General features: G+C 42.4%; 1 protein-coding gene across 1 annotated transcript; it reads right to left on the bottom strand.

The window, feature by feature from the left end:
- Positions 1-1,381: 1,381 nt before the first annotated feature.
- mosmoa (modulator of smoothened a) lies at positions 1,382-20,546 on the bottom strand. Its single transcript, XM_080044673.1, has 3 exons — positions 19,640-20,546; positions 9,048-9,260; positions 1,382-4,397 (listed from the first exon to the last, which is right to left on the bottom strand). Exons 1-3 carry the CDS (start codon positions 19,743-19,745, stop codon positions 4,213-4,215), a joined length of 504 nt encoding a protein of 167 aa, XP_079900799.1. The 5' UTR covers positions 19,746-20,546; the 3' UTR covers positions 1,382-4,212.
- Between the last annotated feature and the right edge of the window lie 690 nt (positions 20,547-21,236).

Raw genomic sequence — 21,236 nt, 5'->3', positions numbered from 1 at the left:
CAGGCCCAACTAAAGGGCGGTCCTACTGACTAGGAGACTTCATGTAATGTATGTTTGTTCGGTAACACTTTACATTAAGGGTACATTAACTCACTTTTAGTTAATGCTATTTATAGTAAGTTAATGCATATTTAACACCTATAAAGCATCAAGTAAGTGTTAATGCTGTTATTAACGGTGTGTTAATGATTCATAAACTAAAGCATTAGTTAGTTTATGTTTATTAAAGCATTCACTAAGCATTTATTAACAATTAGGTAATGCTTAGTAAATGCTTATTTAGCCTCAATTAAGCATTAACTAACAGTATTAATGTACCCTTCTTATAAAGGGTTACCGTTTGTTCTGTAGTTAAACTAAAGCCCTCAGTGAGCAGAGTGCTGGTCTGTCCAAAACGATGTGCTGAGTCAAAATACAGTGACCTTCTGAAAGCCTGCATGGAAACACTGCTCCAGCTCAAGTCCCCACTGCAGGGCACTGAGGCTAATGAAAGCACAGTCCTGAGAGGAGCAGCGCCCTCTTTGAAAATGACAAATACATTCAAATATATGCTACCGACCATGAATATAAAAAAAACCTATTTATGCTAGACCTAGAATCTTTTTTTGTCATGGGAGCCTGAGTTTGAACAGTGCTGTGTTTGTACCTGCTGTAGTTCCATGTGTTAGCATACGAATGGAGGTTGTTATTCCAGTGTGTACATCTTCCCTGAGAGAACCCATGAACTCATGCGCTAATGCTGCAGAAAATATAAACAAACTAACGATTCAAGCCAACTTATCTTTCCCAGGTCAGGAGTGGTAAAACCTCAAAACTATAAAAAGGGGTGATGCACGTTATCAGGGGTTTGTACACCAAGCTTACGTTTTTTTTTTTATAGTTATCGTTTAAAAAAGGAACAATGCTCGCTTTGCAAATGAAAAAGACAAAAAAAATGACTGCTTAGCCCTCAGCGTAGCATTTCTACAAACAGATTTCAGGGGGACTGATAGGAAAGTTATTTGAAGCTATAGTGCTTCTGTTGCCCCCATGAGGAATTCTGAGTAATTACACTGTTGGCGGATTATTTAAGAATAGCCTTCAGTGATTCAATCAACTGAGATATTTTGCGCTTCTTGAGCTCCTATGCCAGTGTCTGGGGGGCGGGGGGAGTGACACCAGTTTGTAAATACATCTCATGGCTGCCATTGAATCACAGTTGGTTTCTCTCTGTTCCTTCATATGAATGTGTTGTATCATCGCCCACTGTTTAGGATTCATACTTCACATCCCCTTAAACAAGCACAATAATTCATACAGTCGGTCAGAGTCACACACCCATTTTCTCTCGTTTTATTCAGTGATAAATAATTTCCTATGATCATATAGGCTTTATGTGAAGACATACGATCAAGGCAAGAGACAAATTAGGGGGCACACATTTGCCACCATTAGAAAATAATAGCAGAAAAAAAAACAAAAAAAAAACAATGAGGTAAGAAGTTCAATTTTTCTTTTTATACATTTGTGGTGCTTCTATGTCTGTTACCTATACTGTTGAACGCACAGTGCTTCCTAATACAGAAATCCTGCCATTTTGTGTCTGTACATTATTAAAACAAAGAACAGGTCATGGCACAAATACTCAACCAACCAAGACAGGGCACTGGAGAGTGTATAGCGAGCAGTATACATCATCAGACCGAGAGTAAGAAAAGCTGAGCGGGTGAAATAGTAATACAAAACAAAAAAACTCTAAGACTTAGCGGCTGAGTTCCGTGAGTGATCCAACACACACACACACACACACACACACACACACACACACACACACACACACACACACACACACACACACACACACACACACACACACACACACACACACACACACACACACACACACACACACACACACACACACACACACACACACACACACACACACACACACACACACACACACACACACACACACACACACACACGCCTACTTTTCAGGAGAGACCTGAGTATCAGTGGGATTGTTTCCTGTTAAGCTTTGTCCTTTACAGGATACTGAATGGTTAATACACTAGTTAGAAGCTGCTTTTGTGACAATAGAGAACAATTTAGTAGAGGAATGGCTGTTCATGTAAATGGTCTTCTTAATATTTATGGATAACTCTCATTTTTAAATATGGAGGAGGAGAATTTTTGGGAAAAATAAGGTTGGATGAAACACAGAATTTGGTTTGTTTGTATAGACTAAAAGTTTGAAATCACTGTTAGAAGTTTTTATAGGGGGATAATCATCCATAAATCTGCCCAGAACAACTCTTGTCAACTCCAGAACTTGACTGAGAAGAATCAATCATGTTTTTAAGTTGTATTCACTATCAAAGTAAATCAGCTGCTGTCTGTGCATGGGCACACTGCAAAGAAGAGCTTCTAACAGCTAATTTGGCATATTTGTGTCAACAAATATAAAAAATAAAAAAAGAATAACAAATGACTCACTGCCTCCAACTGTAGTTCCACAATACCCCACAACATCTAGTGAGCTGAATAAAGCAAGGTGTACTGGAAGAGAGTTGGGTTTTGTGACAGAATTAGCAAATTGTTCTCCAGGAACTTGGAGGCCAAGACTAGGCCATACAAATAACTTAGTTAGTAGCCCAAATATATGGATTTACAGAGTACAGAGTGTATGTACGCGCGTGTGTGTGTGTGTGTGTGTGTGTGTGTGTGTGTGTGTGTGTGTGTGTGTGCCTGTGTGTGGGTGTGTGTGTGTATCATTCACGGGCCTCTAGGGCAGCATACTGAGGCACAGCCCCATGCATGGACTGGACCTGCAGTCCCCTTCACTGTAACAAAAACAAGACAAAAAGAAACACTCCCGACTCGCTTTTTTCTTCTATCCCACTAACATTAAAGGAGAATACCACCAATTTTCAGCGTTCACGTTGTTATTGTATGTCACACCTTATGTAACTTCAGCTCCCTATTTATAAAAGTCAATACTGTCAGCCATTATTAGCAATAATTGCAACACTGCAGTGATGTACACTTTTGAATAATACCATGAAAAGGCCACTGTGCTTGTGGCTGTACTGTGCTGTAACTAAGTATTACTACAAATAGAAAATGGTGTGTTTATGTTCAGATGAGTATTCTCTCAATTCACAGTCTTTTAGTTATTGGCAATGGATGTGATTCAGTGTGTCTGTGTATACTAATGGGTATAGCTTTGCAAAGTAGCTGTCCACACACACGCTACGGTCTATGGATATAAATAACATAATGTAAGGTCTTCCATTGAGTGGCATTCTCCTTTATGGTACCTGACCTTCTTTACTGCTGCCTGGGGAGGTCAACCTTGGCTGCTACCTGCTCCTGAGATGCAGCTGGTTGGAGAGAAAGATGAGAAAGACACCTGCACCGGTCCTCCAGTCCACAGCAGCCTGTCAGCTCACTCAGACAGCTGGGCTCACAGCTGCTCTCCCCAGCCTCGCAATGACATGACAGGCCAGAATAAACCCTGCTCCAAACACCAAGCTGGCTGACAGACACCCCCTCCCTACTTTCACACCCCAGAGTCCCCATTTAAAGGATTCAGTTCCAGTGAACCTCAATTACACTTAAGCTACTTCAGTGGAAAAGGCGTGAGGGGGGGGGGGGGGAGAAAATGAAAATAAAAAAAGAACACAAAATATACAACAACAGAAAAACAACACAGGACTGAAATAGCAAAGAGAAGCCAAAAATAGCAACAGGAGCGGTGGTGACGGCGCGGATGTGTGCCGAGGGCGAGCGGGGGTCAATTTGAGGAGTGGCTGTAGTGGTCCTCCAGATATGTGCGCCTGCCTTCTGGCCGTAGTTGCCATGACAGCGGCACATTAAGCACCCTCTTCCAACGGAACAACAACAGAGAGACGGCCGTGTTTTAAATCAACAGTGGCAGGGTGCAGCGGCGGCATCGGCTGCCCTCTCTCCCACTCCTCCGACCCCTTAGTGCCCATGTCCCCTGCCCTGGTTCCTTTATCCGTGTTCATTCATTTAGTTTGTTTGTTAGGTACTCCGTGGTGCTGCGGTCCCTTGACACATAATCAAAGACGTCCCTGTTTCAGGCTTCTGGCCCAGAGTTTGTTGTTTTTGATTTTCAGTCATTGTGTGTGTTTTTTTTGTTTTGTAAATCCCATCATATTTGCAGAGCCTCTTGCGTCAGTCCAGAGGCGGGCAGCGGTCACGTCCTCAGCCCGGGAGGCAAACTTTGCCTGCAAACAGAAGTCCCACTATGGTGAAGAAGATGGAGAGGACAAAGAGCACGTAGGAGGAGCCCACCACCGTGTTGTTAGGCAGCTTGTACGGCTGGCCCCCCACCTCGTTGATATAGAAGCCTATGGGGAAGATGAGCGCCGCCATGCAGAACAGGATCACTGGAAGGGAAGGAGACACAGAGAACATGTTGGTTTAGTTTACACTGCAATATATAGAATGTCTATGAATCTGTAAGTAGTTGGGCAATAAGCCAGTGTGTCATATGGCTCCTATCTTATAAGATCATTACCGCTATTATTTAATGTCATACCTATATTTCTGCTTTTTTCCTATAACATAATTTCAAGAAACACCTTTCTCTACACACACAAGTATGAAAGAAAACTCTCTTTAACAATTCCAACTTTGCATTCCACAGTTTTTTGTTTGCCTTAAGGCAACTATTTGTGGGTAAGAAACATACCATCACCAAATGCCATCCCGCTCCAGCTCAACACATTTACAACAGTACTTGAATGCAGCATTAGTTTCAGTAAACGTTTCTCCATGGATCATAAATAAGGTCTTTATACCACCTTGGGCTGAGTAACGCAGTTTAAAATGTCTCTATGTGTTTATAGGTGTAAATCAATAATCAGATTTCAAGCTTTCTAAAAAAGGCCACATCCAGCTGGGATTATACACTGCAACAAAGTCCAATCCTGAAATAGATTTTCCTACATTTAAGAAAAGACAACGACGACAGAGCCACACGCATGTTGAGGCTGTGGTACTAGATGTTATATAAAGACACATCATTTAACGACAGAATGGTGTGGTCGTGAGACAAGGCACATTGTTACAAAGCTGTTGTGCATCTGGGCTGTGTTTGTTTGAACTGGTTTTTGATTGAGAAGAGAAAAGCAACTTTCATCTAAAAATCACACACACGAAAAACAACAACATCCTTTTTGCCTGATTCTAATTACCGGGTTACAAACAGCTTCTTGGACCTGATTTCTAAAAACAATATATATTCATATAAAATGAACATTGGCACCAGTCCTCTCCAGGACCTGTTAACAAGATAAGGTGTGTAAAGATTAGTGGAGTTAGCCTTTTCACCAGATGTATAACAAGTGTGCATGTAGATGAGAACAACTAAAAGAAAAGTACCCTTCTTTTAAAAGACAAAACAAAGCCTGCTCAGCATGTGTCCGTATACTAACAGCTTCAGAGCAGAGGTCCGAGGTGAAGTCACGAAGTCCTATCACACTGTTTAGGAAGTTGACATCGGTGATAGGATAACAAAGTGTTCACTAATTAGGACGGCTCTCTTTGCCTCTCCTTCATTTGAAAGAGGTTATTATTATTACTGAGGACTTTGGTCCAGCTTATGTAACACACAGTGACGTTCGACAGGCAAGAAGGAAAACTGTGTGGCTTTGTGAATCACGGATCAATGGCCGTGCAGGATTCATGGAATAACTTCATTTCCTTTAATGCAACAAGAGTAACGAAAGACTAGCACCGTCAGATGGAACAGCATTACTTCTACAGTGCTTGTCGATCAGCATGGTTGGAGTTATATATTAGTGTGTGAGTGATGCATAAAGTCTAAAATAGAATTACATGTACTCCAACGAGGTATGACAGCTTTTAACCAAGGTTGAATCTTTTGTGTAATCCGCTCGGTGACAAGCCGCGCATTGAAGCCATTTTTAGCTTTCGCCTAAATTCAAATCCATCTTGCCGAGCTATTCATTTCCTGAGGGATGATTTTTCTCCTGTCTCAGAAATATCACTGATAATTCTTTGAATAGCCTTGTCGTGTAATGCAGCAGGAGGAGACTGCAGCAGTGCAGCAATCTGGATGTAGGTATTAAAACAAATTGTGTTGCCTAATAATTTACTTAACAGTGGTCGATATGGATTAGATCTTCAGTCACTGAATATTTGCTTATTTCTACTCCAGCTATTTCAAAAGTTCATAAATCAAAGCGCTTAATCATTTTTTTGAATGCACATTGATGCAATAACCATGTCATTTGTGCTCATTTATTTGCAACAATATTCAAATGAAACCATGAAACGTTCTCCAGTCGGCCAGCGAGCGAATGGGAAGAATGTCTGGTAAAGCTGCATCACAAGGCACACTAGAGAGAGAGAGAGGAGCGTATATTGATGTCAGTCATTTAGCCTGCTCATTGCACCGGCCTTGTGTTTATCTACCAGAGGGGAGCCATTGCAAAAGGGCTCAGTGAAAGGAAAGCTAAAGTGGAGCCAGAAGTACGTGGCTCAGCGTTATTCCTGCGAGCGGCCAGTTAATTAAAGTGCACATCATGGTCCACTGGTCCTCTTAAAGTGCTTTACTGAGCCTTACTCACCTGCTGCTGCTCAAACAGCAGCTTCCTGCATAGACATTCATCTGAAAACTAGAAGGACAATGGATTGTTTTTCAAATGCCCCCTAGCATACACCGCTAGGGGGCAGCAGCACATGCTGTGGCAAATGAAATGGCTTTTGGTGGATATCTCTATTTCTTTTAGGGGAAAGGTCAAGGAATTCTCCAACACAAGAAAGTAGGCCCAGGATCAAGCAACCGTGTACTACAGTGGCAATATGTGTCATTTATTAGGTCTAGAAAGTGTCAAGTTACTCTATAAACAAAGCCTTGTATAAAAAGGACCTCAGTTACTGGACTGCCACCATACATGTATTCAGCGCTGTAATAAATACCTAGTGTTGAGGGGGAAATTAAACACATGCTGCAAACAGACTTTTCTGTTTTATTTCTATTTATAACCACATTTTCTGTTTATGTATAGTTTGTTATATGTTCATAAGCTCCAGCCCCATAAATGGGTGTCATACCTAGGGGAAACACTGTGTGTGTGTGTGTGTGTGTGTGTGTGTGTGTGTGTGTGTGTATCTTTGTGTCTGTGTCTGTGTGTGTGTGTGTGTGTGTGTGTGTGTGTGTGTGTGTGTGTGTGTGTGTGTGTGTGTGTGTGTGTGTGTGTGTGTGTGTGTGTGTGTGTGTGTGTGTGTGTGTGTGTGTGTGTGTGTAGAGACACAGACGCTGGTCTGTGCTGGTCATACAAAGCCGTCCATTCAGGTGGCGCTGGCCTGGAGCCAGTTACACACTGCCCACCTTCTCAACCTTCATCACCTGTTCGCCCCAAATGAACCTCCCCCGCCTCCTGACCACCAGCTTCACTGCATTCTGCCTGTGTGCCTTTGCATTTGTGCTTTACATTGGCACCCGTCCCTCACTCACTTACACTCTCTGCTCTTGGCCTCCATAAACATGATTATTCACTCAGCTCTTTCTTAACGCAACTCTTCTTGAGCCCTCTCACACCATTTCCCCACTTAACCTCTCACCCTCTATCCAGCTCGTCCGTTGGCAGTGAAGTGTCGGCCATTACAGCTAAAGGTCAACAACGGATGGAAAATTTTTTTTTTGGCTCCTGTCCTACATCTTAAACATGCTCTTGAGATAAAAGAGGATGGAAGACCCTCGGCCAGCTAATGGAGGTCCTAAAACTGACAAAGTGGTGATTTATGATCTCTTACCTTTCTCTTACAAGCTAACCTACCTCCTGTTCATACCTTCAGTATATCACCGTATATCATTAATACCTCATTTAAACTGATAATCCTTACCATGCAATGAACCTGTTTAAGAAGGGAAAACAATCCCTTCTGATAATATGGGCTACCTCTCAGCTAACATGGCCAACAGAAGCTTAGCGAGGGTGGGGGTAACAAGGAGACAACCGCTCGCCTCACTGTTGCCTCGGCAACCACCTTACTTTCCATTGAGTGTGCTTGTTAAACAAAGACTCCATGCCTTCCTTCCACTGTAGCTTGTGACACAGAGTTGTGCTTACCGAACCGAAAAACACTTAGTGGAGGGCTTCGTCATGATTTATCCAGGTATTTGCATGTGATTAAGAGAGAGCTACGAAACCAAATTATGAATCTACAAAGCACTGGGTTCTTTGCTGGCACAGTGTCCAGATGAATGAACCCAGCTTTCAAACAATAATACAGAGCAGCAGGGCTTCACAGTGGCTTTGTATGCAAGTACAGTAGTGAAATGGCAATAAAGGAAATCTTAAACTTAATCTTAAACGGCTGCATCTGCTCAACAAACCGACCAATCCAACTACGCCCTCCCACACACTTTATGACAACAGCCCAGCCACAGTGCTGGAGATGGATGCAGAAATATTATCTAGTGCTGTAAGTGGATGTATACAAGAGGGAAAAAAGAGTGGCGATGTATAAGACAGAGAGGGAGAGAAAGCACTAGAGGAACATTGTTGCATATAAGCCAGTCACTAGGGGACCAGAGGAGCTGCACTACTCAATACATCAGCTTCAGGCAGGGAGCAGGAGTTGTCATCGAGCAAAGGGAGGGGACACCAAGGGAGCGTTGCAATCTAGAACTTTCACCACTTGATGCCACTATTGAATATTCAGATATTACACATTGCACATTTAAAAACAACACTCATAAATGTGCAAACACAACAAAGCACACACATGCAGGTGTTCACGTCACTCTCACTCTCTTATATAAATAACAAACATAAAAACAATAATGGGACTAAAAAGCTCATGTCTTCTCCTTTTATCATGTCCAGGGAGACTATGTTCATAAAGACAGAGTGTCTGAGGGTGATATTGTAAAGGTTGTGTCATGACAGATGCAGTGAGACAAGAGAAGACGACGGTGAGAAAGCGCCAGGGGGGAAAAGTGCTGACTAAATTTAAAAAAAAAGTGTTGAGTGTGAAAGTCCTTGTGTGTGTGGATGACTTACTGCCAGTGAAGGCGATCCAGCGGGCGTATTTGGTGGCTTCTCGGCGCCAGTGCGAGGCCACCAGCAGGCCACAGGTGACCGTGAGGGAGATGATGCCCATGATGATGAAGAAGAGCGTGGTGACCCACTCGGGGGGCAGCCGCGGTGGGATACAGGTCCGGTCCCGTCCGTGGATAGTCTGACACTGTCTGACTAGACCAACTGTGAGGGCACCTGCAAAGGCAGAGGCTGAGTATCAATGGTCAAACACACACACAAAAAAAAAACACACTGAATATTCGGGTAACAAGATGAGCAACAAAGTGACCCCCAGACCTTTATTGCACCAAAGACCGTTTTGTGTTGTAGCAGAGTGGCCATAGAATGTATACTTACTTAGGCTCAAATATAAATTATATTTGATAAATTAGCTCCCCTACTGCATAAACTGTCGGGCGTTCATAAATGATCTCACAGATGTAACATGTTTTTTGGTTTTTAGCTGTTTATATACGTTTTATTAGCTGTAATGGGATTTTGGAGCATATGCAGATGTAGTGGCTGAACAGCGAAAATGATTACTTTGATTTTTCACAACCTTGTAGCCAATGTTCAGCGGTAGGGAATCATACTGTGGATACAAATGTAATAAAACACACAGGCTAGTAAAATGCACATAACCAGAAAACTGGAGCGTCAGAAAGTGCACATTGTGCACTCAGGATAATAATTCTAAAATGTTCTCAATCATCTTGGAAATTGAAACCTAAAAGACAGCTCTCTACACATGCTTTGTCTGGTTTTCCTTTCATTGTAATATCATCATTGAGAAAATTGACAACACGGTACATCTCAAAGGGGTAATATCTAATAAAGCACTTCCAAGTATACTGTTCCTATGCTATATAGGGCAAACCTTTAAATATGGAGAAGCTGTCAAACACCCAACGTTTGAGTAGTGATCCCAATTTCAAAAGCTATATCTTTTGACGGGTGACAGTATGCCAAAAGGCTGGATAAAAATAAAACAACTATAAGAGCAAAAAAAATAATAAGGCTCTGGGTACTGGAGAAGAACAAAAACCGTTGACAAATTGGTGTAGCAATCGACGATAAAGGCCCGAGGGGGAGAGGAAGACCAAAGGGAAGGAGCTCGGCTGATGTCGGAGAGAAGCTATTTTAATTTGTGACCAATTCAGTGCTGGAGAGGAGTGGCTCTCGGCACACCGGTGGACCCAATTATGCCAGTGAGTGGCACAACATTACTTCTTGAGCTTTTCACGCCCAAGGAGAGGGGGCTGAGGTCTAAATTAATCCTGCCAATTACTGAATCTATGCCACGCAGGTATGACTCTATGAAGAAGTTGCAACGATAGACACATTTCCAGCAGCTGTTCCTGGCTCAATATATTTGGAAATACAAGTCCTGGCCTTCCATACCCGACATGCAGTGTGGAAGAGTACTTACAGTAAGTACAAGACATTTGTTACTGCAATTAAGCATATTTTTTGAGTATGTATACTTAACTTGAGTTTTTTATATGTATTGCAACTTTTAATTCACTACATTTTAAAGAAAAAATACATAGTTTCACTCCATTACATTTACATAGGACACTGCAAGTACAGAGTCAAACATTGGATTAACTAATGTCTCATTGTATTGTATCTGGACTGAAGGGATTCACGTCAAACAACTGACACTCTAGTCAGAACACGTTGAGGTGTATCCAACAAGAAAACAGAGCAATATGTCTATGGAGCTAAACAGACACATTGAGGATGGTGTCTGTTTAGCTGGTACTGACGCATCTACTATGTCTGCAACTAGCTCGGAGGAAGATGAATACGAGGGAGTAGATGGGTGGGGGGAGGAGAGAGAGAGATGAAGGGAGTAACAGGAGAACAGAGCGAGGGAGTAAGGAGAGGGAGGAAAGGAGAAGAGTAGTGGGGGGGAATTACAGAGGGAGGGAGAAACAACATTAAAAGTTTAAATTAAAAGTGATTTCAATTAGATTTAAATTGAAGGGGAAAAAAATCCTGTTTTTTTTTTGTTTATTTGTACTTTTACTTCTGATACTTAAGTACATTTTAATACTCAAGTAGATTTGATCTAAGTTACTTTAAGACTTTTACTCAAGGGATTTTCTTATGGGTGACATTACCTTTTAAGTCATTTTCCAATAAGATACCTTTCTTTTCCTCACACTTTTTTAATGTATTCTATGCTTGATGTATTTTAATCTTCATGTATTTCGGAACCGTGTGAAGCACTTTGAGTGGCCTGAATTGTGCCTGAATTGTGTTATATAAATAAACTTGCGTTGCCATGCCTTTACTTTTACTAAAGTTAGAATCGCTGAACGTAAAAGCATGCACATCACACCTCGCACAAATGAACGTGTTATGTATCCGTCAATGGTTACAGAGGAAGTCAAATGTGTCTATTGATGATCACTCCGAGTCACTAACCCTGCTGGAGCCTGGGTGTGAAGGCCAGTATACTCAGAGCAGGACCATGCACCATGGTGTCACTCTGGAGGGATTCCATTTAATTAGAGATCATCCTCAAGGGGAATTTCTACCCGAGTAAGCAGAACAGCTTTGCGTCACTCTCTCTGGCCTCTGCTGATCACAGGTCTCGGGCAAAAAAAAAAGAAGCGGACTACAAACGGGATGTGAGGTGTTCATTTGAAAGATAAGATCGGGTGTCGGTGTGAGGGGGCTTTAGTACACGTACAATATGGACGGTGTGTGGTGGTCTTTTTTGGGATGGCCAGATGAACCCCCAGGCTTTAACACTTTGAATATTAAGAGAGTTTGTGAAAAATGCAGCCCACCTCCAATAAAGGAAGCTGGGTTGGTATAAATAATAATAATGCAACATCATCCAGGAAAGCACTGCAACTGGTAATCAACAAAACAAACGTTTACTTAAAAAGTTGACTCTACTTTCTAGCAGAACATCTTGTCAATACCACCCGCTGATCAGGGTATGAAACCATTGGGATGACTGTATATATATATATATACTGTATACCTTCAACCTCGTCTGATCCACTGCTCCGTAGCGATACTAGAAAGTCAAAAACTCAAGATGTTGCGCCGAAAATAACGTGTATCCATATATGTAAAACCATGCTCATTCGGTTAAGGCTATACAGTCACTCACCACGTCTAATTGGGTGGTTTACGCTCCTTCCACTGACCACAATATGACCCATTCTCTGTGCTGTGTGGGCGCCAGGTTTTCTACAGTGGCTCTGCAGGTGGGCGGACGTGTGTGCACTGTGCATGAGACAAGTATGCAAGCTGGAATTTCAGAAAAGTTAAGCGTGTTACTTGCTCTGTCTAGCACGTGAATCCATATATATATTTCATAACTCCGTCTGGCTACAACCTGTGTCCAACGAATGAATAAATGATGACGCTAACACACCTATTGAGTCGGAGGTACTTGAGTCCAAACAGAAAAGCAAAGCCTGTGTAAGAAAAAAAACTGCGGAGGCGTGGTGTTGGACTCTGCAGGTTATCCAGAGAAAAATCCTGTCCCCTTTAGAACACCCAGTGATCACACTGCTCTTTACAGTTAACAACCCACACAAACAATGCCGGTGGTTCAAAAGAAACGGCTAGGGAGTCTGTACATGTTAGGGTGAGCTAAATGTGGAGCTGCAGAAGTTACTGTTACACGCACAAAAACCTGCCTTTTACCACACACACACACACACACACACACTCGCACGCACGCACACAAGCACACAAACACACACACACTAAAGCTCTGTAAGTCATTAAGGACCACATATCTCATTCCAGAGAAGGAACAACTTACTTTCACTGTAATGTCTGCTTAATTGCTGTGGCAAATCTAGCTGAGCAGCACACTTATGCAATTACCCTGACATGAGAAAAACAAATGGAGGTCATCATGACTCAGGACAGAAATGGCACCTGAATATAGCTCACAGTCTTATTCAACGGCCTATTCCTGAAGTGGGCCCACTATAGAGCAACCTTGAGTTAAGTGACATAATGGAAGGTGAGCGAGGTAACGAAAGTGGGGACTGGTGCTGTGAAATGAACACGAGGAAAAAAGAAAGAATGCTGCCGCTAATGGCACCAGTTTATGACCATTTCCCCCCCTTCCATCCTCCGGTGTCCTGCTGTTTCACTGGCTCTCCAGTGGGATTCCTGCCCTACAGCAGCCAGGCACGCTATGGCACACGGACACAGGTAAACAACGCAACAAGCAGTTTTAGTTCTAGTATGTGCGATAGTCAGACAACAATGTAGTGTTCATTATGCATTGTTTTCACTCTAGTGTGGGAGATTCCACCTCAGCTTAGAAAACGAATACTAGTTTGACATTAAGGGAAGTAGGTTAATGTGTTTTCTGGCCGACAGTTAGATGGAAATTTCAATAACACTCATATATCTGTCTGCTCTTTACAAAAAAGGTACAGCCAGAAGCCGGTTAGCTTAGCTTAGCTTAAAGATTGAATATGAAAGGGGGGAAACAGCTTTCTTGGCCCATTCCCAAAGCTAACAAAATCTGCCAGCAAGCACCAAAAACCACAACACTGTTTTACTGGTTGGGGGGGTGGGGGGGAGGGGGGGGGGGGGTTGGCTATCAGCAGCACTACTTATAAACTGGGACCAGAAACGTCCTGAAGGTCTGCACTGGTTGCAACTTTATCCCAAACAAGAAATAATCAACCATAAAAACCTGATTTTTGTATTTATGAACTATATTATGAATATTTAAAGATATAACATGTTAAATAGTGAGCTTAAGAGGTGGTGGTAGACAGATTCTGGCTTTCAGAAAGAGTCAGGCTGGCCATTTCTCTTTATTTCAAGTGTCTCTGTATTGACCAAGCTTAACTAACCAGCTGTGGTTTGACATTCACACTTGAAGGACAAGAGACGAGTGCTATCAATATTCTGAGGTAACTATACTCTGTCTGACAGCAACAAACCTAATTCAGAAAAGTCAAGCTATTTCTTTAATTTAGGGAAAATGCTGAAGAGTACAAGCAAACTAGCGGTGCCTCGATTTCACCCTGTTACAGGGGTTGCAGTGGGTGTGAGGGGAGCTTCTTTGACAACTATTATGTGCTACAAAGGTAAGGTCACGTTGGCCTTCCGATCAACAAAACTGTCCCCGATTTAGCACTGGAAAAGGATGTAATGTCTCGGTTCAGCTGTGGCTAAAAAAAAATATATTGACTTGAGAGGGCTCACAGACGAACAGCGAACTGGCAGAGTGACAATGTACTTTAAGGTGATGGGGAGAAAAAAGGGCCAAATTCTCCATTTTGAGGTGCTTCTCACAGCTATGCCCAGCCAGCTTTGCACTCACTATGATCAAAACACTCCTCTCACCACCATGTCTCAGACCAAATGAGAGGAAATGAGCTCGCTGTCTGCTCATCTCCAGGGTTAAGATGTTGTCATTAGTGAAGCGGAGGTCTGAAGGCTCTGGAGGGATGAGTCAAACAGGCTTCTGGACTGAGGTGGGCGGCAAGTATAATATGCAAAGCTAACGCAGCCAACCACGCCGTCTACTACCGCTGCCCGGAGGCTTTCACAGCGCCCACTTACACTGCAGGGCCACTGGAGCACAGCCGCTGTGTGCGGGGCAAACTGGCATACAAGACACGGTGGAAGACCCTAAGTGGGAATTAATCTTTCATTACCGTCATTGGTTTATGGTTCATCTTCTTCAATCAAATCAAAAAATGTAACTCACGCTAAACAAATGTAATACTTCCTCAAAAACATAACACAAATGTTCATAGCTAATATAAGGCCAAACTACAATATATGTCCGAAGTTGAACACAGCAAAACCCAGGTTCTGCCCCTCTATGGGCTGCTGACCAAGCAAGGTGCACATGATTTTCTAAATTGAAAGGATATCTTACTTGACCTTTTACAGACACATTTCTGTGACAAGTAGAACTGAATCCCGTTCCCTGTCAGTGTCAGCTTCCCTTCTCATTTGGTTGAATTATGGTCCAGAAAGGTGTCCTTCATCTCTACTCCCAATGAAAATGAAATTATCATATTTGTATTTTATTCTTAATTCCTTGTGGACAAACACAGCAGTATACAGTATTTCTAAACTGGTTGGAAATGAGTGGCATTAAATATCAATTGCGATTATGCTTGTTCCTATTTGGCTGGCTGAAAATGAAACATAAGAGGGAGCTTTTCAGTCATTGATAAGCTATTTCTTCACATGATAGCCTGCAGCTCCTATTGCAAAAATAAGCAAGTAGACAGGAAGCTGATGCCTCCAACTGCAGACAATGAAACAATAGCTGCAGCAATGTATGCACCTTATCTCTACCCTTTCATCTGCACTGTGTTATTATGACTGCTGCTCTAATTGTTGTGCATATGACAAATACATGTCTTATATCTCTTGAATGTAAAACACTTGGGCCACCTGCGGGGAGTGAGTGCCAACCATGGTCTTGTTTAGGTCTGGAGCTTTGAACCTGTGCTGCCTCTTCTGTTTGTTGGACCAGGCTGTAGGTCCAAGCTGATGCCTCTGCAGCTGGGTAGTATTGGCTGGACCTGGGTTCAGTTACTTTGGATCAATTACACTATGCGCTCTTTGTGCTTTGAAAAGGGAAACCAGAAATAACACAATTCAATATTCTCCCATCTCATCTATTTAGAGTCGGAGTTCAGTTTCTGAGCAGCGGTGATCGTGCAATTCAAAAATATGTTGTACTTTAGTCTTTTTCAAGCATTTTGTGTTTTTTTGTTTGTTTCCTAAATGCATTCATTCATTCTCCTCTTGAAAATCAAATCAGCCATTTTATCTTGTCTGGACACAGATTCAAGTTATAACCTTGCAGCTACAACTAGCAAGAAGAGTGTCTTTGATTACAGTTTTGGGACACAAACAAAACTGGCACTGAATATCTCCATTAGGTGTAATAAAAACCAAGATGATAAAGGGGCTGAATGCATTTAAAGATTAAGCAACAACATGGCGCAAGGTCATGTTAAAACACCTGTGTCCAAAACTGGTATTGAAAGTAGCAGCGTGATGAAAAGCCAGTGTGTGCGCTAAAGCATTTTCTCAGTGTGTGTTAGTTTGAATACAGTGTTTCAGAGATTACTCAGGCCTTCCATTGTGGTAATAGAATTTGAGGGAGAACAGTCACAGAGTCCCAGTTTGTGTGCCTGACACTGCAGCAACAATGGCTTTGTCTTGACGCTCAGCACAGGAAATCCACTACAGCTGTTGTTCCCCGAGGATATCGCACTGACTGAAGTGAGGATGTCATGTATCCACATTGGGTCTTTAGTATCGAGTTACAGCAATGCTACTTCTATAGTCTTCGAGGTTTTTTTTCCATTATCAGTGCGGAGCGGTACGAGAAACAGCGAGTATCAGGGCTAGATGATGTTGTGCACATTGCTCAGTTTGTGTATGTATTCTTGAGTAGTTCACAGAAAAGCCTTTGATGAAAATACTTGACTGAAACAGGAGCGAAAAGCCACACAATCAATGAGCAAAGTGGGTTTATATTGATGCTTATTGCCCTTAGGGAGCGGCCTGCTCCCTAGCGCACTGAGTACAAAGACTACATGCTGAGGTCCTACAGAGGCAGGTTGTCCAGCACTGACTGAGCCCCTCTAAGACAAGCACAAAGCTGCAAAGCAGAGGTCAGCTGATGGGAGATAATACAATAAAGAGAGAGGCATCAAGGGCTCCTGTTCCATAATGACTTCAAACACAGCATCACATTACACGATAACATTCACTAGTCCGTGGAATGGGCTAGATTAAACAACGCAAACAGCCCATGAGAAATAGTTCACTCTAACGTAACTCCATAATAAGTCAAAACACTGTAAGAAATGCAGCGTCTTATTAGGTTCAATCTCATTAAGCAGCATGAAGGGCTCTAACGGATACCTTATAATCAGATATTTGACAGGCAAGTCTTCAAATGAACAGAAGACAGAGTAAATAAAACATGCACCAACAAAGGGGAGCAAAGGCCACAAGCTGAAACTAAGAAATGGGAAATTAAGAATTCCACATTCAGGAAGTTTGGCAAACATTGTGATATGGTAAGGCAGATCTTGTGACCCCAACGTAAAGCGATGCAAACAGACCAAGACCAGACCAAATGCAGTAATAAAAACTATATAAAAACGTCTTTCTTTGCACTGATGGTCTCGTTTGCTGTTAAAGGTCATTTATGATTATCAGAGGAAACATGAGGCTGTTTAAAAGATATTTAAAAAGGTGAAGTAAGCGGTTTATTTATGTTAATATAAGTGTTAAATCGCTCTTTATTCATCATACAGTGATCACTTACATAATGTGCGTGTTTCATAAAGCCGATCTCTCAGTCAGCTGCTCTGCATGTAATCGGCAAATAAACTTCTTGGATGATCCCAAAATGTTTATCCAATCACAAGAGAGAGCGGTACAAACCGAGACCCGTCTCACTCATGGTCTCACTGCCGGTGCACGCCAGAGCAACAGATGGGTGAATGTTTATGCGCCTACAATGGCAGAGCAGGTAAAAATCCTTCCCAATGTCTGTTTTGATGATTTTTATCATGTTTTATCACACATATGGATCTGAGATGATGCTAGATAACTCGCTGCTTGAAGACCACAGTGCATTAATGTGGTGACGTAGGGACGAGCGAGGGGACTGCTAACTGCAGTAACTGACAGGAAGTTAGCTAAAAGAACCATTCCGCTTACAGCACCTTTAAATGTTACTCGTAGTGGCTTTAAGGTGCACATAATGCTGAATGTCTAGCTTATGTTCAGCTGTATAAAATAAATATGTGACTATTTTTCCATTGACTAAACAATCTATAAAGGTTTTATATAACTACCGTACCTTGTCACTCATGCTATTATAGACAGACCGAAGCTGTAACCTACCGTCCAGGTGAAAATGAACTTTGCAAGCAAACTAACTCCCTCTCGTCAAAGAACACAACAGAATATTTACAAGATTAAAAAAACAAAACAAAATAAATAGTCAGTTTATTTGATATATTCCAAAGTAGTGGCTGTTATTTTCTCAAAATTTGAAGGAAACATGAGTGGGGGAGATCATGTATGAAAGGCTCTGTCACATACAATATGTGTCGCATCACAATCATCAAAGAGAGCAGTGGAAGTCGTGAGGGGGAAGTGAGAACAGTGGCCGCGAGGTGGCTGTAGGACACCCACACAATAGCAACACCCACAATCAAGCAGCACAACAATGCAGGTTAAATATCACAGGAGGAGGTGACACTTTCTGTACAGAAGGCAGGTACAGAAACCGAGGAACTTGGTGGGAAGTTACCACAAACTGGGCCAACAACAACACAGCTACTTCCTCTCAGATACAGTCAAAACCTACATTGTAGATTGTGCCCTCATTTCATCTGTATCCTACTATTCATTTTTGTAGAGATTGCTCATTCTGCTGTGCTAATACAGCCTGGGTGTGTATTGGTGGACGATGGACCGTCCCTGACCCAGTTACTAAGCTGTCATCGTGCAGAGGGAACAAAGAGGAGCAGCTGTCTATCAATAGCCTGGATGTGTTTTCGCCACAGACGGACACAAATAAAGCAGAGGGCTAGCAGCACACGTGTGCGTCAGTCCCAAATCAGCAAGGACGCCACAAATAAGCACCTGCTTTTATGTTCCTCAAAGGATGGCTGAGTGCACTGATCACGTGTAGGTCACTCTAAAAAGTCACCGGAGAAATACAGGAGCACAATTACCTTTAGTGCTCAATTGATAAGCTTCATAATCGATTAATCGGTTGAAAGAAATACGGATACAACTAGCCATTGATATCCATGCATGGTTAATGTGTTGATGTAGTCTAAAACACATTTATAAATTACAATGAGTGGCAAATCCTGACCTCTGAGCAGCTATTATTGGCCAATATTTTTATTTGGCATGTTGGCTTGATAAAATTAAATTATATATTAAATTGCAAAGTTGTTGGCAATCAAATTGATCGAAGGTTTCAACTTTATTAGCAGGCATAAAAAAAGCCAAATATTATTTATTTATAATAGTATAATAGGTTTGAGCTTCAACATTTAAGCATGTGTTCCCTTTCTCTTTTAAATATTGCTGTAAACTCAGTCTAATTTAGTTTTTTTTGTACTGTTGATGATCAGACCAAGCATATGCTTTCAAGACATCAGCTTGCACAACTGTTTTCTGACATTTGTCTACCGATCAGTGATCAACAGTCATGAAAACAATCAATAGTTGCAGCCCTGGCTACAAGCAGCAGAGCTAAATGCTGCTGATCAATAAGTTATTGTTTTTGTACATTTGTGATGCACATGGTCTTGATATTTTGGTCTGAGGGACAATAAGAAGAACCATAAATGCGCACAAACCCACAGCTGTGGAGGACAAAGATCTTGATGGCTGCACATGAAATCCTAGGCACAATGGGACAGATATTTGTTGTTGAGATTATCCGATCTGGCAAATGCTCCCGCGATGTGTGGGATAATGGCAAAACAATAATTAAAACTCCTGCTAAAAGATAAATCACAAGAAACATAATAGTAACCGGGGCCTGCTTCATTTACCTGCCGATTCACCAGTGTTGATCCAATCTGGGTTTGCAATGCTGGCTATTGCAAAGATATCTGCTGCCAGAAACAGGCACCCCGAAATGATCGTGAGTTTATCCATATCGACCTGTGGATGATGCGGCCAATGACGCGGAGAAAATGTGGCGGTTGTTGTCCAAAAATGTGACCCCGAGTGTTGAGACACAGGGTGGGCTGCTTTCAGTCTAACCTCGCCCCCTTTAACAGGAGGTCGTGGTTCTGATGTGCATGTTGCAGCGACGTTAGGGAGAGCCTCCAGCTAGAAAAAGGCTCCAATACGAGGCACAAAGGCATCACATCTCAGATGCCCGTTGTTAAATCCAGCACTGTACAACAAAAGCTCACTCAACGCCGCTTGTGTCTTCTATCAGATCCGTTTAGCAGCAGCAGCAGCCGCAGGAGCAGCATCGGGTACAGCTGCGGCTAGCAGGGAGCTAGCTAGCTATTGCCCAGATTCGGGCTCGGTGTGCCGAGCTGCGGCCCAGAGCCTGCTCGACGGCCGACACCGTGACTGCGCTGGCATTATAAACACAATGTCACACCGACGGAGAATAAAGGAGAAGCAGTGCAAGTTCTCCGTCACTTCGCTGTATCCGTGTTTGTAACGGAGGTATAACGTTAGCCGTCCGGAAAACGGGAGCCCATCACCGTGTCCTGCTTATTCCAGCCCGTTCTTCCTTTCCGCTGGAAAAGCATCTGGTACTTCCAGTCCGTTAGCCAGCTTCACCTCTTCTTCTTCTACTTCTTAATCTTCGGGACACTCTCAATAGACTGGAGTCGTTTTTGTTTTTCAAACGCTGCGTATTACATCCAAAAAGAGCCGTGGTAGGTCCCAATCTTGGTGGTAAGATGGTAACGTTATTGTTATGCTTTCCACCCGTGTGCCCACCGTTAGCTCAGCCTCCCTTTCTGCCAAATGACATCAGGCGAACACCCCCACGCAGCGTCGCGCGCACACATACACACCACACACACACAGCAGTCTCTTCACGTTCAGGAGGGTGGGCGATGTCTTCTCGCGATACTACACAGAAAACGGGGTTCATGCATGGGTTCATGCCATGGTTCATGTTCCATGTCGTGTTGTCCTGAGTCGCCCTGATCGTCGCAAATAATGAAGGCAACTTATTTTATGATAGACGAATAGTAACACGAATAGTGTAGTTGAGTTTTGACTTTTTTTTCTTCATAATTCTGTATTCATTTTCAGAATTGTGTGTCTTTTCACTTAATATTCTGACCGGAAACATTGGATAATAGTGCGTTTGTCTGTTTTGGAGGGGTCACAGACAGGCGAAGCTATTTTGTTAACTCGAAAACGCAAGAAAGACGACATTTTGGCCAGAATCGTTTAGCTCTAATTATCTTCGTACACTTCTGACATAGTAATACTGTATTGGTGTAGCCTAAATAAGTGGCAACATTTTGCATCTCCACTGCAAGTCTGACAGTGCAAACTCCATTGTATACCTCTACTCAACTCCATTTCAGATTAAAATATTGTAATTGTAACTCAACTGTGGTTATCTTGCAGCTATAGGAACATGCCACTCTTCAGATTCATATTCTACAT

The sequence above is a fragment of the Ammodytes marinus genome, assembly GCF_949987685.1.
Source record: "Ammodytes marinus genome assembly, chromosome: 16".
Lineage (NCBI taxonomy): Eukaryota > Metazoa > Chordata > Actinopteri > Uranoscopiformes > Ammodytidae > Ammodytes > Ammodytes marinus.
This window is presented reverse-complemented; position numbering and strand designations above follow the sequence as displayed.

What these genes read in the sequence shown, in the direction of transcription:
- mosmoa (XM_080044673.1), bottom strand. Translation starts at nt 19,745, where the DNA reads ATGGATAAACTCACGATCATTTCGGGGTGCCTGTTTCTGGCAGCAGAT. An exon ending in CAACACTGGTGAATCGGCAG is followed by an intron (nt 9,261 to 19,639) that starts GTAAATGAAGCA and finishes CTGCCTTTGCAG; the next exon opens with GTGCCCTCACAGTTGGTCTA. An exon ending in CTGGATCGCCTTCACTGGCA is followed by an intron (nt 4,398 to 9,047) that starts GTAAGTCATCCA and finishes CTTCCCTTCCAG; the next exon opens with TGATCCTGTTCTGCATGGCG.